This window comes from Danio aesculapii, chromosome 6, assembly GCF_903798145.1.
Source record: "Danio aesculapii chromosome 6, fDanAes4.1, whole genome shotgun sequence".
In the NCBI taxonomy this organism is placed as follows: domain Eukaryota; kingdom Metazoa; phylum Chordata; class Actinopteri; order Cypriniformes; family Danionidae; genus Danio; species Danio aesculapii.
This window is the reverse complement of record NC_079440.1, coordinates 5,953,353-5,980,578: the sequence shown is the minus strand read 5'-3', so window position 1 is coordinate 5,980,578 and position 27,226 is coordinate 5,953,353. Positions and strand designations below refer to the sequence as shown.

Genomic DNA, 27,226 nt, shown 5'->3' with positions numbered 1-27,226 from the left:
CAGATGGATGGATGGATGGATGGATGGATGGATGGATGGATGGATGGATAAACAGACAGATGGATAGATAGATAGATAGATAGATAGATAGATAGATAGACAGACAGACAGACAGACAGACAGACAGACAGACAGACAGACAGACAGACAGACAGACAGACAGACAGACAGACAGATAGACAGATAGATAGATAGATAGATAGATAGATAGATAGATAGATAGATAGATAGATAGACAGATAAAACTCTTGACAGAAGAAAGTAAATGGTGGTGTTTTGACACCCAGTTGGATATTTCTTTATTTTTTTTTTACAATGTACAACATATAAAACATAGCAAAAGGTTCACAGTGTATAAAGGCAGTGATCGTGTTTTCATTGCATAGAGACCTGTCTGTCTGTCTGTCTGCATCTATGCAACATCAGCGGATAAAAGTCCATCAGCGCTCACTTCTGCTCGTCCTCCAGTCAACACAAACACTGTTTACAGCCAGACTCTAGTCCGCATCAAAGTTCATCTGGACTCAAAGGAAAGAATCGACACAAATACTCCAGAAGACATTTTCATGAATCAGGAACATAGACAGAAAAATGTGAACACTGTACATATGACTCAGTCAACAGAAGTCTTGTGTTTGCTGTGAGTTATAGCAGGAAAAATACCTGATTCCATCCAAAAAACATCTGTGTATAAATATATAATGGCAGCTACAAATATACACACTTACAAACTTACATCCCTTTAGTTTCAACAGAACACTGAGCTGTTTCATACCATTCATTTTAAAGAAATAATTTGCATAAAATTAAACATCCTGACATAGTTTAGTCATGTCAAAACCTTTTTTACTTTCTTTACTGAAGCTACTCTTTCAAACACTTTAATGAATCAAAATACATACAAAATACATCCATTCATTCATTTTCCTTCTGCTTAGTCTCTATTTCAGAGGTCGCCACAGTGGAATGAACCACCTAGCATAAGTTTTACGCAGCGGATGCCCTTCCAGCCACAACCCAGTACTGGGAAACACCCATACACAGTCACACTCATATACTACCGCCAATTTAGTGTCTTCAATTCATCTATAGCCCATGTGTTTGGACTGTGGGGGAAACCGGAGCACCTGGAAAAAACCCACATCAACACGGGGAGAACATGCAAACTCCACACAGAAATGCCAACTGGCCAAGCCGGGACTCAAACCAGTGACCTTCTTGCTGTGAGGCAACAGTGCTAACCTCTGAGCCACCGTGCCACCCATTACAAAGATGAATTGTTTTTAATTATTACAATTTTTTGTCTTGTTTCTAGTCCAAATATCTACATTTCAAAGCGGAAATAAGATTGTTTTAATTACCCCATTGGCAGATAATTTAGCTTGTTTTAATTAAAAACTGCAAATTTTGACTCATATTTTAACTTGATCTACATTTTGATTTACAATCAATTGTTGATTTACAATTTTTAGATAATTGAACAAGAAAGTAGAATTGCTTTTGCATTGTGATTATTCAATTGTACCTGAATGCTGTTAGACGCCCCAGAAAACCTCCAACCTGATTTCACCAAGTAGGACATGTTCCTGGATGAACATCTGTGCTGATCCTGAAACAACATTCCAATCAGCCAATCAGATTTAAGGGGTATGTTTATCGTTTATGTTAAGTTTAGGCTTACGGTTAGAGTTATGCACTTCTACATGATTGTTGTCTAACTCACCTCTGATTTTGGGAACAATTATCAGTTATGGTTGGGTTTAGGGGTAGGGAATAGGTATGGATTACATTTTTCAACAGATATGATGTTCCAGGATCGACATAGATGTTAATCCTGGATCACATCGTACTTGGCAAAATCATGACGTGCCCAGAAAACCATCAATAGAGCTATTTAAACCATCTTGTGAAACTGTAGTCATATCGCAATATTTATTGCAGAAAAACAAAATATCGTAATATCAGATTTGTCCAGTGTCGTGCAGCCCTATGGACCCTTTCACAAGATTGTTACGATGCGTTTAGCGGTCATCATAATCTTAAATCCTTGAACGTTTTTATTATTTATATATATTTTTAAAACATATGTATATTTACAGGGCTTGACGTGAACTTTTTTGATCACCAGCCACTGTGGCTACTAGTTTTCCAGCGTTACTAGCCACTCGCCATTTTCACTAGCGACAATTGTGTTGTTGGGAAAATGTTTTATATGCATAAATTTGACTTTTGCATGCTAAAAATGACTACATTTTAATTTTTGTGTTACGTCCACATGCCTCTACGTTAATTAAGAACTTTTTTAAGGGCTCAACACGAAGAATTAGCTAATTTTTTTCTGGCCACACCAAACTACTTATGTCCTTGCCACAAATCTTGAATAATGTGTCAAAACTATGGAATAAAATCGCTGTCATAAATATTTCGTGCGTAAATAAAATTCACGCATCCGTAATTATAAAATCGTAAAGGAAAACGGAACGTACTCGTAATTTTACGAGGGTACAATTTCAAAATCTGTGATTAGAACAGACACAGATACGACATTTTCTTTGTCTGTTTATTTACGACTGATAAATTTACGATGGGTGTACTTTACACACACGAATTACAGTTTCTCCCAGACACAAAGTCCTGATTACGAGTACGAATCAAACAGCGACACTTCACTTTCAAAATTACGTCACCGCTGTCACAGGCATTAATAAACAAGCGAGAGTCAACGATCACAATGGCGCGCCTGCTGGACACTCGAGCTCCACACACACTGTCTCGGGCAAGATTTCTGTTATTCCCTCTTTGAGAAATGTCCGTCATGAGCTGTAATAAAGGTTGAGACTTAATGAGGTCCATTTTCGCTGTGTTTCTTGGACATTTTACAGAATCAAAATTAAGAAAGGGCCGAGGATAGAGAGCTAACATTACAGGCAGCGAGCGCAGAGTCTTTCAGGGAATCACTGAACGGTGTTCAACTATAACAGGACATCTGTTGATTAAGTCAACGAAATATTTATGACAGTGATATTATTCCATACAAAACTAAATAGCTAAATATAGCTGTATATATACACTTCTTATTCAACTAAAATGCTCTTAAAAACAATTGACATCTAAAAATATTGCCATTTATCCATTATAGAACTGTACACAGTAGTTTGTCCAGACTAAAGGTCTCAGATCACCAGGTAACTATAGATAAATGGAGAGTTAATCTCTTATTAAAGCAATGTTATTGTAAAGGATGATAACTAAACCATATTAACAAAAATAACTGCAGGTAAAAGAAAGCAGGTGAAAAACATTCTGTGTGCGATAATGAAAGGATGATCACGTGCTCAGCTCAGTAATAATCTGTTCAAAATATGGTTAAAGTGAAAGCGGCAACCGCTGCTGCATACACTAAATCTGGAGCTCTCTTGAAAGCAGCAGGACTGTGGCTGCACGAGCACCGATTTTTTTTCCAATCTATTTCAGAGAGAAGCGATCACACCAGTTGTGTTTTCAGACATGGTTGTTTTGCTCAAGGAAACGGGAGCTTTTAAGCACTCGTGCGCATCACATCAGCTGTGTCTCAGTCACAACGTCAGTGAGTGAGGATCGCCTGAACCTCCGTGAAGTTGGCACCCCATAAAAATAAATAATCCCTAAAACTTTGCCATTCGTTTCTGCTACGTTTGTGCCGCAAAAACGAACTTATGTACTAGTTTGAGGTCTGAGATATTAAGCATTATTTTGAAGTTGAGTGACGTACAGCTCCTGAAATATTTTGAATAGGCTCAATCTAAACAATAAAAATAGATGAGTGTTTATTTTAACGATACAAACCAGCACAAATCCAGCACAAACGAATGACACCAGGTTTGTGCGATTTAGAGAAAAGGGGGTGGAGAGTGACGTCACTGCTCTTAAAATATTTTGGTTCTATCTAAACAAGGAAAACAGATACAGTGTTTGTTTTAATGGCACAAATCGAGCACAAACTAACTGTGTTGATTTGGAGTGATTTGAGCAACATGGGGTGGAAAGTGACGTCACACGGTCCAAAAAATAATTCTTAATATCTCAGAGCCCAAATCAGCACAAACGTTCGTTTTTGCGGCAAAAACGTAGCACAAATGAATGGCATAGTTTTGGGGATTATTTATTTTTATATGATACCAACTTCACAGAGGTTGTGTCTCACCATGCACCTGATCATTCTCTCATTCGGTGTTCACCTGCTTTCTTTTGCTCGCGTGAACAGTTATCAATCGTGCTGCTTCTCGATTCTAAGAGCACATTTGCACATATACTGACAAACGGTCTTAAACTAAAATTCTAATCTTTAGGGACGAGGCAGCAATGGTAATTAAAACATTATTTTTAACCAACCAAAGTGGCTAGTGCGGGTGTCTGTCTAACCCGCCACAGCTGACATCTACCCGCATTTGCCAGGTTGGCAGGTGTTAATGTCATGCCCTGTATATTTATATGTCTTTATATGTACCTCTGAAATAGAGACTAAGCAGAAGGAAAATGAATGAATGGATGTATGTACTATATAATCTTTGCGTCAAATTACAAAATAACGAATTACCGTTTGTGCGAGGTGTGTTTCTAATGCAGAATCTATGTGGGCGAGACCGTAAATTTGACGTTGTTCACTCTTCCGGCTGCTGTTATCAGTCTCACAATATTGTTTTCCTTTTTCCGAACGTCTTAATAACACCATTGTAGCGATTTTCTATTATTATTTAAGCAAATGTGATTGTAAAACAATGATTTGTTGTACTCTCCCCTAAGTTTACCCAATTATGACGACTTCCCCTACTGAGAAACTCGGAAATGTGAAAAAGGCTTCATTATATCCTGCAATTAATCCACAGAGGAAATCTCCTACTGTATGCCATAGGAAAGAAACTCATACATGTTTGTGATGACACGAGGTTGAGGAAATGATGGCAGATCTGTCACATTCGCTCGAATGATCCCTTTATCAAGCGTCTGACAGACATCTTCACACTGGTGAACAGATGTGTAACGGTGTGTGGACATCATATGAGCTTGAGTCTTTCATTAGACGCCTTCATACTGTACATCTCTGTACAATAACCAGTAGCATTACTGTAATCCATGTATCTCAACACTGAGTTCTGGAGCAGGAGAGAAATGAAGGGAAACAGATGTTCAGGCGTACTGTGAGATGTTTATCGACGCTTCATCGAGTTCTGTGTTGAGTTCGTTCTATTACGAAACAACACACATGCCTATTTTTAAGCTTGAATAGCCAATATCCCAGAGTTCCTCTCGCTCTTTAAGAAGTGTGCATGCTTTTGTGAGTTATTACGACACGTGTGTACGACTGAACCCGTGACTTCCAGTCTGAGATGACATTTAGGAAAGGAAATGCTACGACAACAACAAAAAAATCTACATGGGCTCGTCTTATCCCAACATCACTCCTTCGCATATTCCCGCATATAATGAGATGCAGATTATGCGCTCGACCTTCGTGTGGATCCATGCGTTGCGTCTGCATGGACTGATGAGGGTGTGTGAGCGCAGTCAGTCACTCACCCTGAGAAAGCATGAGATGGGGAAAAGAGTGTGTGTGTTTTTGCGCATCAGCTGTGCATGAAGCTGCATGGTGAATCCATTGAAGGGAAGTCGTATTTGCCAAGTGGAGATGGGTAATATGTGGTGGTGTAGACGTTGGTCTGTGGTAAAGGCGACGGGAAGAAGTTGCAGCTTTCATCTGGTGGAAGCAGGTTGTTCTTATTGAGAGTCTGCGGGAATGCACAAAAAAACAGTGAGAAACAGAAAGACTCTTTAACATTTCAAGGGCCACGGAGTGTTTTGCATCATTCTGCAGGTCCTGTGGTGTGATTGCTCTACCCAAAATGAAAATGAAGAATGATACAGTTGAAGTCAGAATTATTAGCCCCGCTGTTTATTTTTTTCCCCAATTTCTGTTTAACGGAAAGATTTCTAAACATTTTTAATAACTCATTTCTATTAACTGATTAAGATTTTATCTTTGCCATGATGACAGTAAATAATATTTTCAACCCTGGCTCATTCTGAGAAACGTAGTCCCGTGGACGTTTCTGGAGACCGCGAAATACGTAGCCGGGGGTACGTACGGCTGCATTTCATTTTTTTAAGCGAACGCTGCGGGGCGGTGTGACGCCTTCCTTTCGGCGCTTGCCAGCCGGCCACTTGCCTCCTTGTGGAGGGCTTTCCTGCTGCAACCAGTTTGTCCGGTTAGCTCTTCGTGTACTCTGGCGGACTCGAGACGCAGAGAGGGGCTGACGACGACGGAGTTCGAGTCCGGGGAAGAGCGGTTCCAGAAATCAGGTAAGAAAACAAAAACAAAATCCAAAAAATGAAGCGAACAAGTTCGTCACAGGGTGAGAATGTGGTCAAAATCCGAAAACGTGGTCAAAATTAGACGAGGGCTTTTCTTTTTCTGGACGGCTTTTGTGAATCGTCGTTGGTTGGGTTTAGGGACGGAGGAGGGTGGGTCAGCCGATTGGCCGGTCGCACAGTCAATCATCCTGTCATCCAGGCAGAAGGTCGTTCGACAGCGGCCTCTAGCGGGTTTACGCGAGAATGGCGTGGGAAAAAGCGCGCACAGCGGCCTCTCGCAAATTCGCGAAAACAAAAACTGCAAAAATATGTACCTCCCGGGACGTATTTCGCAGTCTCCAGAAACGTCCCCGGGACTACGTTCTCAGAATGAGCCTGGGTTAAATATTTTAATAGATATTTTTCCATTTAAAAGCTTAACTAGGTTAATTAGGCAAGTTAGGGTAATTAGGCAAGTCATTGTATAACAGAGGTGCGCAAAGTAGGGCCGAAGTTAGCCCATGGTAACCTTTGGTTTGGCCTACCATGCCATCTGAAAAGGGAAAATGATGTGGAGTTGGTTGGGGTGAATGCCTTCGACAGATACGTCATTTTGAACTGAATGTAAACATTTGTTTCTTTGTTTAATTGAGCTACAAAAAAGCCAACTAAAATGAAATGTTGTTAATGAATCAGACTTTTAAAATGTAAATACTGTCATTTGACAAATGCACAAGACATCGGCAAACAAATCAAGGTAAAGGCAGGAGCAGCTCGAGTAGTGTATTCAACATTGAACTCCATTGTGTTATAAATGGGATTATTTATGTTTTTACTGTAATAAATCCATTATAAAACCTTAAAAATGATACTGAATCATTATTTAATGTTTTAAAGCAATGTTTTCTAGTTATTTTTAAATAATATGCAAATAAATTAGAAATTACCCATGGCAAATTTAATGTAATGCAGTTTGTTATCTTTAACTTCGGCCCACACCCCTCAATCAAGTTTGGTTTTTGGCCCTTTTAAGCAAAACTTTGGGCACCCCTGTTGTGTAATGACTGTTTGTTTTGTAGACAATCGAACAAAATATTGCTTAAGGGGGCTAATAATTTTGATCTTAAAATGGTTTTGAAAAAATGAAGAACTGCTTTTGTTCTAGCCGAAATAAAACAAATAAGACTTTCTCCAGAAGAAAAAATATTATCAGACATACTGTGAAAAATTCCTTTCTCCGTTCAACATTATTTGGGAAATATTTAAACAAGAAAGAAAGAAAAGTGCACAAGAGGGCTAATCATTTCGACTTCAACTGTAAGTCAGATTTACAGGACGGGAGACTTAGATTTTTTTGTGACAGATTTTGATTCTTGTTGTGATTCTCAGCTGCTGAAGGAGAACTAGATTTTACAATATCAGATGTCAACTGGACCCAAATATGAACATATGCAGCGCTCAGCATAAATGAGTACACCCACTTTAGAAAATGAATATTTTATACATTTATTAGTGAATATATCCAATCATTTTTTTTGGTGCATTTAAACAAAATAGTTTTATTAAACAGTTTTATCCATTGAATAAGAGTTTGGTCAGCTGACATGTTTAGGAATAGAAAGATAATACAATTAAATTTAAATGAGAAGTTTTCTCTTGATTTTTACGGTTTATACATTATTTTTTTTTAATATTTTTCCCCAATATATTAATTTGGGTGTTCACATTTTTGGATTGTGATCCTAAGTTGTCCAGTTTTGGCTTTGGTACCGACTACTGACATCTAATGTATATGCATGAATATATTATTGTAAAGCATCCTATATAAAATATGAATTGAAAAGTGACATATGCAAGGGGTGCACTCATTTACAGTATGTTGAACACTGTATATATGAATCTATGGAACAAAATAAAGTTTCTCTGGATTTATTAGGCATGTGTTTGAGTAAAATGAAGGTCTGATAACATTTCTTCAAAATTTCAAAGGAAAAAATGATAGATTTTGTCATTTCGAGCATTTGTGTTCATTGTCATGAGGCCATTGTAATTGTGTCGTGAATTTTGTAACAGACATCAGAAAATTTATATTTTTATTGACTTTAATAACTACAGTGGTACAAATTGAATTTGTCATTAAATGTCATGAAATATTAATGATGCTGTTATAAAATGAACAATTTTATTGAGAACTTTTAATAGCAAATTCATTTTGTTCCACTAAAAATGTGATCAGAAAAAAATTCATGACACAAAGGTCTTGTTACAATTATGTTTATAACAGATTTATGACAAGTTATGTTGTCTTGGTAATGTTAAGTTGTCATGACAAAGACAGGTTGTGAGGTATCTGTTTATGTCAAGTTGTCATAACAAAGACCTCTCAAACAAAGTCACCTTCGCATAAAAAATTACATAACTACAACATGGGCTCATTCAGAAAACGTAGCCCTGTATTTCTGGAGATCGCGAATTATGCAGCCAGAAGTACGTATGGCTGCATTTGGTTTTTAAAATGAATGCTACGTTGAGGTATGCCGTCGTTAGTTTTCGCGCTTACCTGCTGACCGCTTACCTCCGTATCGACGGCTTTCCCGCTGTTACCAGTTTGTCTAGTTAGCTCGCCATGTACATCGAGCTACTTAAGACGCAGAAGAGTTGACCACGACGACGGGGTTTGAGTGCGGTTTGAGAACGGTTCCAGTAAGACAAAAACAGAATCCAAAAAATAAAACAAACAAGTAAATAACAGAATGTGGTAAAATCCGAAAACGTGGTAAAAATCCAGCAAGGGCTTTTCTTTTTCTAGATTGCTTTTTAAAATTGTCGGTAGGGTTTAGGGAAGTGGGTGGGCGGGTAAATCGGTGCTTTTGAAAATACTATTGGTTGGGTTTAGGGAAGGAGGAGGGTGGGTTAGTCGATCAGTCAGTCAGTCAACAGCGGCCTCTGGTGGATTTACACGAGAAGAGCAAGAGCGAATGGTACTCGTGAGAGAAATTTAAGATCTCAAAAAGCGTACACAGCGGCCTCTGGTGGATTCGCGACAACTCCTGGGACGTATTTGGCACTCTCCAGATATATATATATCGGTACGTTTTCAGAATGAGCCTGGGTTGCATAAAGTAAATGACATTTCATGATGCATATGAGTATCCATAAAGTCTTCATATTCATAACATGGGTCAGGCTATGATTATAAAGTCATCACACCTTTCTTCAAATAAAGCTTTCCTTCATTAACTGGCTAATTATGATTTTTGTCCTTGTTTCTTTAATTGTTTTCTCTTTTCTCCTTCACTTTAAAAGATCAGGTGGATTTACTTAATATACTAAGAATTAAACAACTCCAGTACAGTTTATTATTTGCCCTTATCTGTGTTCTGGTTGAACCTGCAATTAACAACAAAATAAACCTCATTTATATTATGACTAAATTACTAATAATGTATTATGACATATTATTTGTAAGTGACTAAATGTAATTAAGGACCGCTAATTAAAGAGAGAGCACTGTGGCCTGATGGGATACCTTGAACTCCATGGGTGTGTATAAATCATTCTTGGGCGCGCAGCTGTTGTCTTTATAATGGAGATGGTTGGGGGTGCTGGGATGGATGACTGCAGATTCTTGAGGAGGTTTGCGGAGTCTCTGACAGTACACATAGACCAGGATGGACATTAAAACGGCTCCCAGAAAACAACACGCGCCAGTCAGAACCAGGTGGAAGACAGAAAACCCTGCAGGAGATCAAGTCATGTTCATCTACAGTCAATAACCACATCACAGCCTGAAAGCTGCTTCATGTACACAACTAGTCCAAAGTATGGAAGTTTGAGATTTGCTAATGTTTTATAACGAGCTTATTCTGCTCACAAAGGCTGTGTTTATTTAATAAAAACTGAGAAATTGTGAAATGGACTATTAAATAACTATTATTTTATTGAATGTAGTTTTATTGAAGCATATCAGTCAGAGAGTTACAGTATTAAATATGAAGAGTCAGTAAGACATCAATTGTTCCAATCTATCAGCAGAAAACAAAATTAGCTCACATTTTCTTCCTCTCTGAAACAAACAGTAATCTATAATGACACTAATATATAATAATAATATTTATAATATTATGTTAAATATAATAATAGTAATAATAATAATAATAATAAGAAAATCAAATAACATTATAAATAAAAACATTTTGGGCTGTAAACAGAAAAATAAATAAAAACAAATCTCAAAAGGTACAGCGGTAAAAAAATTAAAAATAAATGAATGAAAGAAATAAATAATTAATTAATTAAAAAAGGGAAGAAAGAAAGAAAACAGATATAAACATACATATTTTCTTCGTACTCTCCATTTATAGCTAAGCCAGAGGCAAAGAAAATAGCTCAGGTATAGTTTTATTGAATGTACTTTAAAATGTTATTAATTATTGTGATTTAAAGCTGAATTTTAAAGAGCCCATATTATGGGTTTTTGAAAATGCCCTTCCATGTAGTGTGTAACACAGCTCTAAGTGAAGTGAAATATCCAGCTAAGGCTTAAATCTGTAAGTGTACAGTGTTTAAAACTATTGATTCATCTATAAAAGAGTCGACTCATAGTGCTTCAAACGAGTCGCCTTGATAACGAGTCATTAGGTGTTTCGCGATGACGCAGCCACGAAACACAAGCCTCGCCAGTAGTTACGCGCGCAAACCAGGGAGATTTGAAACCTGCGGCCCCGCCCACTAACACAGAAAAAACACTAGACACACACACACAGACGCCGCCGGTCCAATGAAGTCACGCTGTGCTCAGATGGATAATATTGACAGTCTCTACCCAAAGATGAGTTGTTAACCTGGTACAGTACACGCAGTTACTCTATATTCTCTTATCACATGTAAGCCACGTTAAAAACGCGACGCGTGCCGCTTTGTTTACGGATTTAACGTTAAAGACTTTTGTGAGCTCGCGTTCCACTGCCGTTTGTCGTTGCTATGGCGATCGATCGTAAGCTAGGAGACAGGAGACTCGTGTCACGTTCCCTAGTTCTTCTGAGGAGCGTTGTGTGTGTGTGTGTGTGTGTGTGTGAGAGAGAGAGAGAGAGAGAGAGAGAGAGAGAGAGAGAGACTCGCGTCGCTTTCCCTAGTTCTTCTGAGGAGCGTTGTGTGTGTGTGTGAGAGAGAGAGACTCGCGTCGCTTTCCCTAGTTTTTCTGAGGAGCGTTGTGTGTGTGTGTGTGTGTGTGTGTGTGTGTGTGTGTGTGTGTGTGTGAGAGAGAGAGAGAGAGAGAGAGAGAGAGAGACTAGCGTCGCTTTCCCTAGTTCTTCTGAGGAGCGTTGTGTGTGTGTGTGAGAGAGAGAGAGGGAGAGGGAGAGGGAGAGAGAGAGACTCGTGTCAATCTCCCCAGTTCTTCTGAGGAGGGTTGTGTGTGTGTGTGAAAAAAGCCTTACACTATGAAGCGTGTATGCACTGTGACTACTTTTATATAGTTGATTACCAGCTGGGCATTTCACTCTGTCTCGTGCTGAAGCCTGTCACTGTCGACCAATCGCAGCAGGCTGTCATCGGTCCAATCAGCGCAGATTAGCTTTGCGCTGAGGAGGGGTTTGGGAACAAATGAATCGCTGAACGATTCATATGGGAGTCGCTGGGATAATTAGGTAAAAATAAATGCAGATTATAAGACCATCAAAGTGTTTTATGACCTTGCATGCATATTAGACTGTTGTTGGAGACCATTACAACCTAAATATGACCATATTTCATGTATAATATGGGCTCTTTAAGCATTATTAGTCTGCAGTGTCACATAATCCCTAAAATATTCTAGTATCATGATCTGCTCAAGACGAAACATTTATTATTATTGATTCATTCATTCATTTTCTTTTCGGCTTAATCCCTTTATTAATCAGGGGTTGCCACAGAGGAATGAGCCATCAACTTATCCTGCATATGTTTTATGCAGCGCATGCCATTCCAGCTGCAACCCATCAGTGGGAAAAACCCATACACACTCATACACAATGGCCAATTTAGCTTATTCAGTTCACCTATACCACATGTGTTTGGACTGTGGGGGAAACTGCAGCACCCGGAGGAAACCCACGCCAACATGGGGAGAACATGCAAACTCCACACAGAAATGCCAGCTGACCCAGCCGGGGCTCGAACCAGTGACCTTCTTGCTGTGAGGCGATTGTGCTACCCACTGCACCACCATGCTGCCCTTTATTATAATAATAATTATTATTATTATTATTATTATTGTTGTTATTATTATTATTATTATTGTTGTTTTTATTATTATTTTTATTGTTTTTATTATTATTATTTTTATTGTTGTGTTTATTATTATTGTTGTTGTTTTTATTATTATTATTATTATTGATATTTTTATTATTATTATTATTATTATTATTTTTATTATTATTATTATTATTATTTTATTTTTATTATTATTATTATTTTTATTATTATTATTATTATTATTATTGTTTTCATTATTATTATTATTATTTTGATTATTATTTTGATTATTATTATTATTGTTGTTGTTGTTGTTTTCATTATTAATATTATTATTGTTTTTATTATTATTATTATTATTATTATTATTAATGATATTATAATTAATGTTGTCAGTTTGAGAAACAGATGCAATATCATTCAATAGTACCATTACAAATTGAATTGCTTTTATTCATCAATAAATGTTTCAAAAGTGAAAGTAAAAACATTTATAATACACTATTTAAAAAAAAAAGATTGCACATCAAAGCTATTATTTTGGACTTTCTTTTTTAAATCAAAGAATCCTGAAATTAAAACACTATGAAGCAAGACAAAAAGTTTTCAGCACTGATAACTGTAAGAATCATTATTAGTGATAATAACTGATCATAATGGAACAGCAAATCGTCATATTATAATAATTTATAAAGGATCACGTGACACTGAAGACTGGAATAATTCAGCTTTGAATCACAGCAATGAATTACATTTGAAACTACATTCAATAAGAAAAGAGTTATTTAAAATGGTAATATTATTTCTAAACGTAACAGATTTTAACTGTATAATCCATCAAATAAATGCAGCCCTGGTGAGTTAAATTGGCTTCTTTTAAAACATGAACAAATTTGACTGGTTCCAGTCTTTTATCTGGTGGTGTAAGTTTTCGACTCACCTCCACAGTTTGTGCTCCTCTTCTGTCCTTTTGACAGCACTAGAGTTAAGAACAGGATGAGTGTTTATCAAGCAGTTCTGCAGTCTAAAGGCCCGTGCATTTCGAGACACTTTTTGCTTACGTTTTCCGTCGACGTTTAACGCCTCGTGACTAAATAAAGGTCGTCAATGTGATCGTGCACACCAACGCCTAAAACGGCAGGTGTAAAAGCGTAATTTTTAAAGAAACGCCTCATGCTCGTTTTTTTGTTTTGATGCGCTGCGTCAAAACCTTCTCCACCAATCAGATTGGCACTTTTGTTCACGTGTACCGAGCTGCTGATGTTACAGTAAACAGCACTTGGAGGCGCTCAAGCGCAAAACTGTCAAAGCAAGCGCACATTGAAGAAGATGCCCAGAGGCGATATGAACGTGGAGCTGCTTATTGCACTGGTGAACAATAATCATTTCATCATCGCTAGAGCTGGAGCTGCTACTTGAACCATCCATAACAACAAGCGTGTCAACTTTCTGTCTACTTCTGTTGATGTTAGCGCCATCTAACATCAAGGAGTGATTTTGCATGATCTTCTGCTCGACGCCAGTGAAAATCGCTTGGGTTTGAATCTGTCTCAAAAAATGCTGACGATAAACGCAAACGAAAAGCGTCCAGTTGTGTACGAGCCTTAAGAGTTAGAAATGAAGGAAAAGAGGGAACTGAACTGACCTGCGCTCTCATTGGGCCGACACTGTCTCTGGTTCGTGGAGTTTCCTAGACAGGAGGCGGGGCTTATTTCACATGTACGAGCCCGGAGCTGAAGCCCCTCCCCATTACACTCCGCCCACTCTGACCACGCCCCCCACCCACCTGAAACAGCAGAGAAGGAAAAACAGAACACATTTAATAACCATTATTGAGATTGTGGTCTTTCCAAAAGAGGGCGGAGCTACAAATGCCTATGTGTCAGCAACAGATTCGAAACAAGACTAACATCCTATGCCAATGAGGGAGAGATCAACAAGAGATTATAAAGTGGGATTATTAAAAATAAAACGAATACCACTAGAAGCTGGTTATATTCACAGACTGTTGCCACACAACTGTGTTTAAACCCCTTATAAAAGTGATTTTGCCTAATAGCTCCCCTTTAAAAAAGTGTTGTGTTTCCTTACCTTCACACTCGTGTGTGTTACAGAGCGCCTCCTCAGTGTGCAGGCCGATGCAGATGTCTCCAGAATAAGCCGGGGCAGGGTTCGAGCAGGAACGGGAGCGCTGGTAATGACCTCCACCACAGGAATTAGAGCACTGAGACCAGGAAGACCAGCATGACCATGCCCCCTTCACTAAAAAAAACAACACCCACTATTACACAACTTGTTTGGTAGCATTTAATTGTTCAATCTGGTCATCTTCATCCTTTTTATTTACTTAAAGGGCAGCCATAAAGCAAAATCAATGTTTGGAAGTGGACAGAACTGTGTGTAGGTATAGTGTGTCCACAGTCATATTGAAATATATGATACAAACACAACAAGTCTCTTTTTTAGATTTTCTAGATGTTAAAAAAGGATCCAAATCCCTGTGATTTTGAGGTCTACCGCAACAAGATGTAGGAGTGCAGTTTCCCGGCCCACCAAATTAATTGACTGGAGTGTATTAACAAGTCTCCGTAGTAACGTATATAAATGTCCACAGAACAGGACTAAAAGATCTGTTCCAACTCTCTGTGATCAGCTGCACCTCAAGAATGACTTTCACAAGTTTTTGTAAAACAGTGCATGTATGTTATAAAGAAAAGATCGCAATGTAATTGACCCTTCGCTAAGCCACACCCAAAAACCGCCACCCACCAATCGTGACGTAGCAACCGTAGCAACGCGCAGGGGCTCTGTTACCGTACGTTCACACCGAAAGCGCTGAGAGCATCAAAGTAGCCGGAAGTCAGTCATTTTCAATGAGAGCCGGCGGCAATAAGCAGCGAGAAGCAGTGCGGCGTGTCTTCGCCGGTGTGGGCGTCGAGGAGAGTTGAAATCAAGTCAACTTTATGGTAATGAACTATGACGCAGTTCAGAATAAAGAAGTCCACTGCTTGAGAGGAGTACAGAGAACACAAACCTGTGAACTTTGGTTCCGACCACAGTTGTTCCCAAGGGTTTGATTATTGCGGTCACCGGATTTTCAATTATTTACAATGTTTTCTTACAGGAGCATGCATTAAATAAGTTACTGGCGAGTTACTGATGTGCATTGATGTTATATATATTTATCTTTTAAAAAGCGGGAATCTCACGCGACAATACAAAACAGTATTGCTGCTTCAGGATATTTTAGACATATGGACATATTGGATAATAAAATGGAGCAAAGTCACAGTGCACGTAACTTGATCTTCCATTGTTAAATGAATTTGATAAGAAGTGCACAACATTTTCACGCTAGACAGCATGTTTTATGCAGGAACATAACTGATATGCTGCAACGGCTCCTTTAAATATGAGATCAATGTAGCAACTTTGGAGGCTCTCACCGCTTTCGGTGTGAACGCACAGTTAAGCTTTCAAGCGAGGGAAACAAGCCAAAGCGTTGTGCATATGCATTGTGCAAATCTGATACCCGGTATCCTTAAAGTTTGGACGGGGTGGTGGAATTTTTTCCCTTTTCAAAACCTAAAACCCAAGGGGAGAAATACCTGCGTGGATCAAGCTCTGTGAGGGGCGCTAAAGGCGCTAAGTTGGTTTTGTTTTTCGATATTCCTGACACATTCAGTGAGAGACGGCAATAACTCACACACCTAAACAGATCTAAACTGTTTCCTACAAAAATACAAAGCAGGTTATGTTTCACAGCTGTCTTTTTTTTCTTTCGCTCGATATTATGAGCACTGCTCTGTTTAAGCCTTCGCCATAGTAGCCATACTAATAGCAATCATATTTCCATCTCTTTCAATTCTTTGAGTATTTGAAAAGACATTTTTGCAGTTTTTGCAGTTTTGTATTTTTGCAGTTTTTGTTTTCGGGAATCCACGAGAGGCTGCTGCGTGCGCTTTTTCGTATCTCAAATTTCTCTCGCGAGTGCCGTTCGTGCCCGCTGTTCTCGCGTAAACCCACCAGAGGCCGCTGTCGACCGAACGTCTGTCTGACTGGCTGAATGACCGGATGACTGACTGGCCGGCCGACAAATCGACAGACTCCTCCTTCGCTAAACCCAACCAATTTTATCGATTGACCCGCCCACCCACTTACTTCCCTAAAACCCAACCAACGATTTACAAAAGCCATCCAGAAAAAGAAAAGCCCTCGTTTGATTTTTACCACGTTTTCGGATTTCACCACATTCTCACCCTGTTATTCACTCGTTCATTTTATTTTTTGGATTCGGTTTTCATTTTACCTGATTTCTGGAACCGTTCTTTCCCGGACTCAAACCCCGTCGTCATCGTGGTGATCTCCTCTCTGCGTCTCAAGTCCGCCGACGTACACGATAAGCTAACTGAACAAACTGGTTGCGGCGGGAAAGCCCTCCACACAGGGTAAGCTGTCAGCCGGTAAGCGCGAAAAGGAACGACGTCACACCGCCCCGTAGTGTTCTTTTAAAAAAATGAAATGCAGCCATACGTACCCCCGGCTACATAATTCGTCACTGACTGCTGTTTATCTGACATAATGCAGGAGAAGCAGACACGCACGTGGGAACAGTGGGCGGGGAGAACCAGCTCATTTGCATTTAAAGGCACAGACATCAAAAACTGCTACACTGTCCTCTTACTCCAAAATTCACATATTCAGCAGGGTATAATAAGTGATCTTATGGGTATTTTGAGCAGAAAATTTACAGACACATTCTGGAGACACTGAAGACTTAAATCTTGTAAAAGGGGTAATATAGGAGCTATTAAAAAAATCATTTGTTTTATTTTTTCTTTATTATTTTTACAACCATTATTAGTTATTTAAAAAATATTTATTACATACAGTTGACGACAGCATTTTCTAGCCCATTTTTTAGCTCATTTTAACAAATATTTCCAAAGTTTTGTTTTAAAGAGGTTTTTTTTTTACACATTTTTTATCACATAATAGTTTTAAAAACTAATTTCTTTAATCTTTGCCACAGTGACAGTACATAATACTTTATTCATATGTATATGTTTTTAAAGATACTGATATTCAGCTTAATACATCTTAATTTTTTTACATTTAAAGAAACATAAATAAATATATTTGAGCCAAACTAAAATAAGCAAGAATTTCTCCAGTGGAAGAATATAATAAGAAATACTGAGAAAATGTTTTGAAAAAAATATATAATATAATATAAATTATTCTGTAAGTCAAATGTAAGTCTGTAAGTATCATATCGTCCTGTCTGACCTGGGCAGGGTTGAGTGTTGCAGTCCTGATACTCGACCGGAGCTCCGCTGCAGGCGAACGGTGTGCTCTTGCCATCCGGTGCGGCACAGGAGCGTTTGCGTGTGCGGAAACCTTTGGAACATTCTTTTGAACATGTAGACCATGTTTCCCATGATGCCCAGGCGGCTCCTTGCACTCGTGTTACAGGTCGACCCATTCTCAACAAATCCTCAACCAGACCTGCAAACATAAAAGCATTATGGTGTTATGACTGAGATGCATGATGAATCCAGATAAAACTGATGTTGTTTGTAATATCATCAGATTGCAAAGCTATAAATTAAAGAAATACAATATTTGTACTGCAAGCTTCACTGTGTTCATTTGCAAGTGTCAAATCGCAAACGCTACTTAAAAACATAAATACAGTATTGCATGGTTCAGAATGAAGCACTGTACTGTGTTTATTTACACCTGAACAGCTCATTATACAGTATTTTCAGCATCTCCGAAATTCTTTGCTTTAAAGTAAACGGCATTCCACACACACACCTCCACTGCAAATGCATTACATTTTATATTGTGCATTTGTAAACACAACATTTACCAATCATTTTCCCATATTTGTATTGGAAAGCTGTGCATTAAGCAAATTAATTAAGAAGATTCCTGCAGTTTTTTGGGGGTAAAAAATAAAAACTTAAGAGTCTAATGTCCAAAGTCGGTCCTGGAGGGCCGGTGTCCTGCTGACTTTAGCTCCAAATTGCTTCAACACATCTGCCTGGAAGTTTCTAGTATACCTAGTAAGAGTTTGATTAGCTGGTTCAGATGTGTTTGATTAGGGTTGGAGCCAGGGGCGTTACTAGACATAAAGCTCTACTGGGGCACGTACCTCCTTCCCCTATCCCCCCCTCCCCCCTCAAAATAATAATTAAAAAATAAATAAATAAATAAAAAATAAAAAAAATTATATATATATATATATATATATATATATATATATATATATATATATATATATATATATACATTTATTATAAATAAAAGTATTCTTATTAATATACAATTATTCTTCTAAATAATCTTAAATGTAACTGGAAAACAATGTTTAGACAAAACTGGAGTGATATGCTGAGATCATTTAAGAAATCTTTTGCATAAATATTAATTTCATTTGAATGAAATTCTATAGACAATTCAATAAAATACAAAATATTGTGTTATAGAATTATCTGTTGTAGACTTGTCACATGGCAGAGAATTAGGTTTATTAAGTCTTACCTACCTGACTCGTCATCCCTCCTTTTTGCTTCAGGAGCCATGCTTAGTAAGATCACCATCTAATTGTTTAAACTTTAGTTTTGTCGATTTGCAAAACAAAAAAGGCTGTTACGCTGGTTTTACAATGCATGAGCGGCGTGTAACAAGCAGGTAGCCTGCTTTTTTGGAGCGTATGTGAACTACCGGGACTCGCACCGGCAGAAGAGCAGCGAGTGTGAGAGCAGCGCGTGCCAGAGGTGCATGCGCAGAGGTTCTCTGCGCACACGCGGAGACGCGTCAGTTTGCTTTTTGATTACATTGCTTTCACCAGCGTTGGTTCGGTTGCACATAGAGAATAACGTCTTTATTTCTGAATTACCGCTCTTAATAAATACACTTGCATATGAAGTAATTCATATCTCAATGCATTTACTGGGGCACTGGAGATTTTTACTGGGGCACGTGCCCCACTGAATTGGGTCTAGCGACGCCCCTGGTTGGAGCTAAACTCTAAAGGACACTGGCCCTCCAGGACCGAGTGTGGACACGACTGGTCTAATGTTTGAAATTAGGATAAATATTGACATTTTTCAGTTGTACTTTAAATAAAAATCCTAATTTACCACAAATAATAAAAATTAATTTTTTAAAAAATAAAATTACTGTGATTTTTTTTGTAAATACTGTCAGTTTAAATAATGACAGTGAAACAAAATATTAATAATATTTTATTTTACTTAGTAATCATACCATTATCACAACAATGAAAATAATAATTAAAAAGATAATAAAATAAGAATAAGTAGTAGTAGTAGTATCACAAAACTATGAGCCAAATTGTGCTTCTTATTGTGCTATGAGCCAAATAACTTCTTAAGTACTTTATTAATTTCTAACTTTATAGAACTTAATTAATTAATTAACTTATTTACAGTGCAGTGTGGAATGAACCACCAACTATTTCGCCATATGTTTTACACAGCGAATGCCCTTCCAGCCGCAACCCAGTACTGGGAAACACCCATACACTCTCACATTCACTCACACACACACAGACTCTATGACCAAGTTCATCCAATTCACCTATAGCGCATGTGTTTGGACGGTGGGGGAAACCGGAGCACGCTTAGGAAACCCACGCCAACACGGGGAGAACATGCAAACTCCACAAACAAATGCCAACTGACCCAGCTGGGACGTTCTTGCTGTGAAGCGACAGCGCTAACCACTGAGCCATCGCGCCGCCTAATTAATTTATTATTTATTTGTTATTATGCAGTGCTAGTTTACTAGTTCAGTGGGCAAAAGAATAATGCTGAGGCTGTGGTATGTCTGTTTCTTGTATTCCTTATATTGTATAGCAATAGCATTAATTCTTGACATTGCAGGGACATTTTTTTTGTTCCCCATGAAGAAAACAGCTCCTAAATCAAACTAAATGAACTATTTTGAAACTGTAAAACTGCAGCTTGTTTTCTATGAGGGTTGGTTAAGGGGGATAGAACATACAGTACAGTCTGTACAGTATAAAAATCATTACATCAATGGGAAGTCCCTATTTAGATAGCTGTACCAGTGTGTGTGTGTACCGTCAGTCTCGCAGGCAGCAGCTCCATCAGTGGTGGGACAGAGACGCGTCTCTATCTTGCGTTTGCCGAGCTGTAAGTCGTGAGGGTCCGCCAGCAGAGCCCTGCAGGTATACCGGACTCTCTGCTCCTGCCGGGCTCCCAGCTGAGTCACATTAACAGGATACCAGGGGGTCCACGGTGTCGTTCGCCTCACTTCGGCACACGAGTCCAAATTACACGCTCTATACTCCTAGATGCAGCAACACACACTTTACAAATGAAGCCTCTGGGGGAATTAGGGCTTTTGCTGATTTAAAGGGATAGTGCACCCAAAAATGAAACTTGCTCACTATTTACTGACCCTTAAGTGGTTCCAAAACCTTAATTATTTCATTCTTCTGCACAATGCAAATGAAGATATTTTGAAGTAAGCTGGAAACCTGATTTTCATAGTAGAAAAACAAATCCTATGGAAGTCGGGTTTCCAGCTTTCTTCAAAATATCTTTTAGCAGGGCTTGACATGAACTTTTTTGATCACCAGCCACTGTGGCTACTAGTTTTCCAGCGTTACTAGCCACTCGCCATTTTCACTAGCGACAATTGTGTTGTTGGAAAAATGTTTTATATGCATAAATTTGACTTTTGCATGCTAAAAATGACTACATTTTAATTTTTGTGTTACGTCCACATGCCTCCACGTTAATTCAACTATTTTTAAGGGCTCAACACGAAGAATTAGCTAATTTTTTTCTGGCCACACCAAACTAATTATGTCCTTGCCACAAATCTTGAATAATGTGTCAAAACTATGGAATAAAATCGCTGTCATAAATATTTCGTGCGTAAATAAAATTCACGCATCCGTAATTATAAAATCGTAAAGGAAAACGGAACGTACTCGTAATTTTACGAGGGTACAATTTCAAAACCTGCGATTAGAACAGACACAGATACGACATTTTCTTTGTCTGTTTATTTACGACTGATAAATTTACTATGGGTGTACTTTACACACACGAATTACAGTTTCTCCCAGACACGAAGTCCTGATTACGAGTACGAATCAAACAGCGACACTTCACTTTCAAAATTACGTCACTGCTGTCACAGGCATTAATAAACAAGCGAGAGTCATCGATCACAATGGCGCGCCTGCTGGACACTCGAGCTCCACACTAGCGACAATTGTGTTGTTGGGAAAATGTTTTATATGCATAAATTTGACTTTTGCATGCTAAAAATGACCACATGTCCACATGCCTCCACGTTAATTAAACTTTTTTTATTTCACATGACTTTTAAGGGCTCAACACTAAGAATTTAGTAAATAATGTGTCAAAACAAGCTAAATATAGCTGTATATATACACTTCTTATTTAACTAAAATGTTCTTAAAACAATTGACATCTAAAAATTATTGTCATTTATCCATTATAGAACTATACACAGGAGTTTGTCCAGACTAAAGGTCTCAGATCACCAGGTAACTATAGATAAATGGAGAGTTAATCTCTTATTAAAGCAATGTTATTGTAAAGGATGATAATTAAACCATATTAACAAAAATAACTGCAGGTAAAAGAAAGCAGGTGAAAAACATTCTGTGTGCGATAATGAAAGGATGATCATGTGCTCAGCTCAGTAATAATCTGTTCAAAATATGGTTAAAGTGAAAGCGGCAACCGCTGCTGCATACACTAAATCTGGAGATCTCTTGAAAGCAGAAGGACTGTGGCTGCACGAGCACCGATTTTTTTTCCAATCTATTTCAGAGAGAAGCGATCACACCAGTTGTGTTTTCAGACATGGTTGTTTTGCGCAAGGAAACGGGAGCTTTTAAGCACTCGTGCGCATCACATCAGCTGTGCCTCGGTCACAACGTCAGTGAGTGAGGATCGCCTGTATCTCACCGTGTGCCTGATCATCCTCTCATTCGGTATTCACCTGCTTTCTTTTGCTCGCGCGAACAGTTATCAATCGTGCTGCTTCTCGATTCTAAGAGCACATTTGCATGCACATTGGCAAACGGTCTTAAACTAAAATTCTAATCTTTAGGGACGAGGCAGCAATGGTAATTAAAACATTATTTTCAACCAGCCAAAGTGGCTAGTGCGGGTGTCTGTCTGTCTGTGTTAATGTCATGCCCTGTCTTTTAGGTTTAACAGAAGAAAGAAACTCATGAAGGTTTGAAACAAGTAAAGGGTTAATAAATTATTACAATATTTAAATTTTTAGGTGAACTATCCCTTTAATACAAAAATGCTTTTCTTACTTAATTTTTTTGTCTTGTTTCTAGTCCAAATACCCAGCAAGCATTTTTTATGTTTAAAAGATGTCTAATATACATCTTATAGACATCTAAACATAGACCTCCTGGCTAAAACAAGGCTAAATTTCGGTAAAATCTAATAGATGTCTAACAATAGTCCAAATATTGACCATAGTCATCAAATACATAGAAATCAATGTCTACACATGTGAAGTCTGTCTAATCTGTCTATTTAATGACCAGTCTATTGTTATATGTCTATTAGATTAGCCTAATTGTAGCCTTGTTATATCCAAAATGTCTGTGTTTAGATGTCTATTGGATGTCTTTTAAACATGACGTTGCTTGGTGGGTATCTAAAAAGTCTTAAATCAAGAAGCATTTTCACAAAATAAATATTGTCTTATTTTGAGAAATAATGTTTCAAAATTAATCGAAATTAAGTCAGTTTTTCCTTAAAACATGGAAAATAATCTGCCAATGTCGTAAGCAAAATAATCTTGCCGTTCATTTAATATAAGCTTATTTTGCTCACCACTTTTGCTTGTTTTAATGAAAAAGTCACTTAATTTTGACATATTATTTCTTAAAACCGAGCCTTCTCATTTATAGCTCCTAAACTCTGGAATAGCCTTCCTGATAACGTCCGAGGCTCAGACACACTCTCCCTATTCAAAACTAGATTAAAGACCTATCTGTTTAGTAAAGCATACACTCAGTGCACCACTTAGCGGGCTTCCACACAGGATCTGCATCTAGTTTATATACACTATGAACAGCAGCTACGCTAATTATTCTCTTTATTCTCCATTTCCACCTGGGGATACTCTTCCCGAGGCCCTCAGACTATGCAGAGTCACTGATTCGATCCAAGACCAACGAAGAGATGATCCCAAGGTTTCCATATCCTGGACCAGGCCGTATCCTGAGCAGCTAATGTGGTGGTCATGGAGAAGTGGAGAACATGAGACTGATTCCTGTGACGCTCCAGGGACAGACGAGTCTTCGCTGAAGCCAGCTTCCAGCCTCTGCCGCTGAGACTGCAGCTCTGCACAAGACGTTTGGCCAGCGGAGAAATTAAAATGGCCGTGCCCAACTGAGCCTGGTTTCTCTCAAGGTTTTTTTTTCTTCACTTTTGCCAATTAGGCAAAGTTTTTTTCCCTCTCCGCTGTCGCCACTGACTTGCATGGTTCGGGATCTGTAGATCTGCGCATCGTTGGATTTGCTCTTCAATATTTGGACTCTCAGTAGTGATTATTAAACCACACTGAACTGAGCTAAACTGAACTGAACTTAAACACTACAAACTGAACTACACTGTTCCTATTTACTGTGACCTTTTATGTGAAGCTGCTTTGACACAATCTACATTGTATAAGCGCTATACAAATAAAGGTGAATTGAATTGAAAAACAAGACTATATGTTTTACTTGTCTCGAAAATGCTTCTTAATTTAAGAATTGTTAGATATACAGACAACAAATTTAATATCTTTAAAAGCCTTTATTTTTGCAGTATATGACCATTTGAAGACCATACCAGAGGACATCCAGGACACGTGTTGCCATTCTCGCAGGTTCGGACGCGGGATTGGACTCCACCACCGCAGGCCACGCTACATTTGGACCAGGCACTCCAAGAGACCCAGGACACCGGCACAGGACATGGATTCTTCTCATTACACAGTCTGAATCACACACAAACGTTTTATAATGCATGCATTGATTTGTAATTAGCAAGTGCTTCTGACAAAAGCAACCCTTTTCTATTTTTTATTCAAATAGATTTTATCCAAGTGCTTTAAAACGTGACACACACATAAAGGATTAATCTGATACACTTATAAGATGACTATTGGTTATTATGTTCACTTTGTTATTTAGTTAGAAATCAACCAAATGAATGACTCTTAAGAGTTGATACTATGTCTTCAATTGAATCTATAAAGTAAGTAAGTAATGTGTATTTATATAGCGCATTTATTGTGTATAGCCATGCACCCAAAGCGCTTCACAATCATGAGAGAGGGGTCTCCCCACTTCACCACCAGTGATGATGCGACGGCAGCCACAGGACAACGACACCAGTGCGCTCACCACACACCAGCTATAGTAATAGAGCCAATTCAGTGGATGGGGATGATTGAGAGGCCATGATCGTAAGGGCCGATGGAGGGAATTTTTGGCCAGGACACCCGGATTACATCCCTACTCTTTATGAGAAGTGCCATGGGATTTTTAATGATTTTTAAAGAGTCAGGACCTCGGTTTAACGTCTCATCCGAAAGACGGCGTCCACAGACAGTATAGTGTCCCCTTCACTTAAGATAATGTTAACTAAGTTAGCTTGACTCTATACTAAAGAATCATAGGAGCTGATTTTAGGGAACTGAATCATTTGCAATCAAAACAAACCAAAAAAGCAATCCTTTTCTACTTTGTTAGTTTTTTTTAATTCAAATAGATTTTATAAAAGTGACTGAAAATGTGACATACACATGCAGGATTGATTTAATACACTTATTTAATATTATTATTGGTTATTGTGTTCACTGCTGCTCTTATAGTTGTGTGAATTGCTTCCTTGTCCTCATTTGTAAGTCGCTTTGGATAAAAGCGTCTGCTAAATGACTAAATGTAAATGTAAATTTATTATTGTGATGATTATTTACTTAGCAAATAAATGACTCTTAAGAGTTAGCACTACTTCTTCAATCAAATAAAATATAAATATAACGTTTACCATATATATTTAAGGGCAAAATTATTAATGTATGTCACTATAATTACTGTGAAATATTTATTCTTTCTCAAAACTTTATTAAGTGATATTTAATGGATCAAGGCAATTTTCACAGTATTTCCTATAGTATTTTTCTTCTGGAGAAAGTCTTATTTGTTTTATTTCGGCTAGAATAAATGCAGCCCATTTTAAGCTCAATATTATTAGCGCCCTTAAGCAATATTTTTTTTCCGATTGTCTACAAAACAAACTACTGTTATACAAGCCTAATTACCCAATTTTACTAATTAACCTAATAAAGTTAGGATTAAATAACTTTAATGTGACTTTAAATGTCACTTTAAGTTGAACACTGGTATCTTAAAAAAATCTGGTCAAATATCATGTGCTGTCATCATGGTAAAGATAAAAGAAATCATTTATTAGAAATGAAATGAGTTATAAAAACTACTATGTTTAGAAATGTGTTAAAAAAATCTTCTCTCCATTAAACAGAACTTGGGGAGAAAATATAATATAATAATAAATAGTTATTATAAATATATAATATAATAGAAAATATAAAGATATTTTATTTATTTAACAGGAGGGATAATCATTCTAATTGCATATCAATGTAAAGTTAACCAAGTTAGTCCGACTCCAAACTAAAGACTCAAAGAAGTTGTTTTTAGAGAACTGAATCATTTGACGTCAAAACAAATCTATAAAGCAGAGTCGGTGTTGTCAATATGATTAATAAAAGCAGCCAATTTAGTTCTACTCCTAAATGAAAGACTCTTAAAGGGATAGTTCACCTAAAAATGAAAAATCTGTCATTATTTACTCACTCAAACTTGTATGAGTTTCTTTCTTCAGGGGAACACAAAAGAAGATCTTTTTAAAATGTTGCAAACCGGTAGCTGATATTTCATCATATTGTTGTTTTATCTATAAATATCAATGGCTACAGGTTTCCAAAATGTCCTAAAATATCTTTTTCTATGTGTGTGTGTGTTCAACAGAAAATAGAAACTCTAAATAACTCAACTTAAATAGTTTGGAACCACTTGAGGTTTAGTAAATTCATTCATTCATTCATTTTCCTTCGGCTTAGTCCCTTATTTATCAGGAGTCGCTACAGCGGATTGAACCGCCAACTATTCCAGCATATGTTTTACGCAGTGGATGCCGTTCCAGCCGCAACCCAGTACTGGGAAACACACACACATTAACACACACTCATACACTACGGCCAGTTTAGTTCATCCAATTCACCTATAGCGCATGTGTTTGGACTTTGGGGGAAACCGGAGCACTTGGAGGAAACCCACGGCAACATGGGGAGAACATGCAAACTCCACACAGAAATGCCAACTGGCCCAGCCAAGGCTCGAACCAGCGACCTTCTTGCTTTGAGGTGACAGTGAGCCACTGTGCAATTGTAAAGCTAATTGTAAAGGTAAAAATAGCAAACCACATCAGATCTAGTAAATGAAAACCCCTAAATCACAGCCTGTCCACCTGTTTCGATGTCTCACCTCTCCTCTCGAGCCTGTCCTACACACACGCGT

At 37.9% G+C, this 27,226-nt stretch overlaps 1 protein-coding gene across 1 annotated transcript in view; it reads right to left on the bottom strand.

Annotated features, from left to right (window-relative positions):
• Positions 1 to 284: 284 nt before the first annotated feature.
• The window catches only part of sema5bb (sema domain, seven thrombospondin repeats (type 1 and type 1-like), transmembrane domain (TM) and short cytoplasmic domain, (semaphorin) 5Bb), a 157,787-nt gene continuing 130,845 nt past the window's right edge, over positions 285 to 27,226 (bottom strand). Inside the window, exons 14-22 of the mRNA XM_056459394.1 lie at positions 27,194 to 27,226; positions 24,471 to 24,618; positions 20,682 to 20,910; positions 17,854 to 18,072; positions 14,656 to 14,826; positions 14,210 to 14,350; positions 13,505 to 13,543; positions 9,857 to 10,065; positions 285 to 5,765 (exon numbers count right to left, since the gene is read on the bottom strand). The exon at positions 27,194 to 27,226 is cut by the window's right edge and continues 111 nt beyond it. Of these exons, the coding sequence (XP_056315369.1) occupies positions 5,604 to 5,765; positions 9,857 to 10,065; positions 13,505 to 13,543; positions 14,210 to 14,350; positions 14,656 to 14,826; positions 17,854 to 18,072; positions 20,682 to 20,910; positions 24,471 to 24,618; positions 27,194 to 27,226 (1,351 nt within the window). The 3' untranslated portion in view covers positions 285 to 5,603. The remainder of the gene's footprint in view (positions 5,766 to 9,856; positions 10,066 to 13,504; positions 13,544 to 14,209; positions 14,351 to 14,655; positions 14,827 to 17,853; positions 18,073 to 20,681; positions 20,911 to 24,470; positions 24,619 to 27,193) is intronic.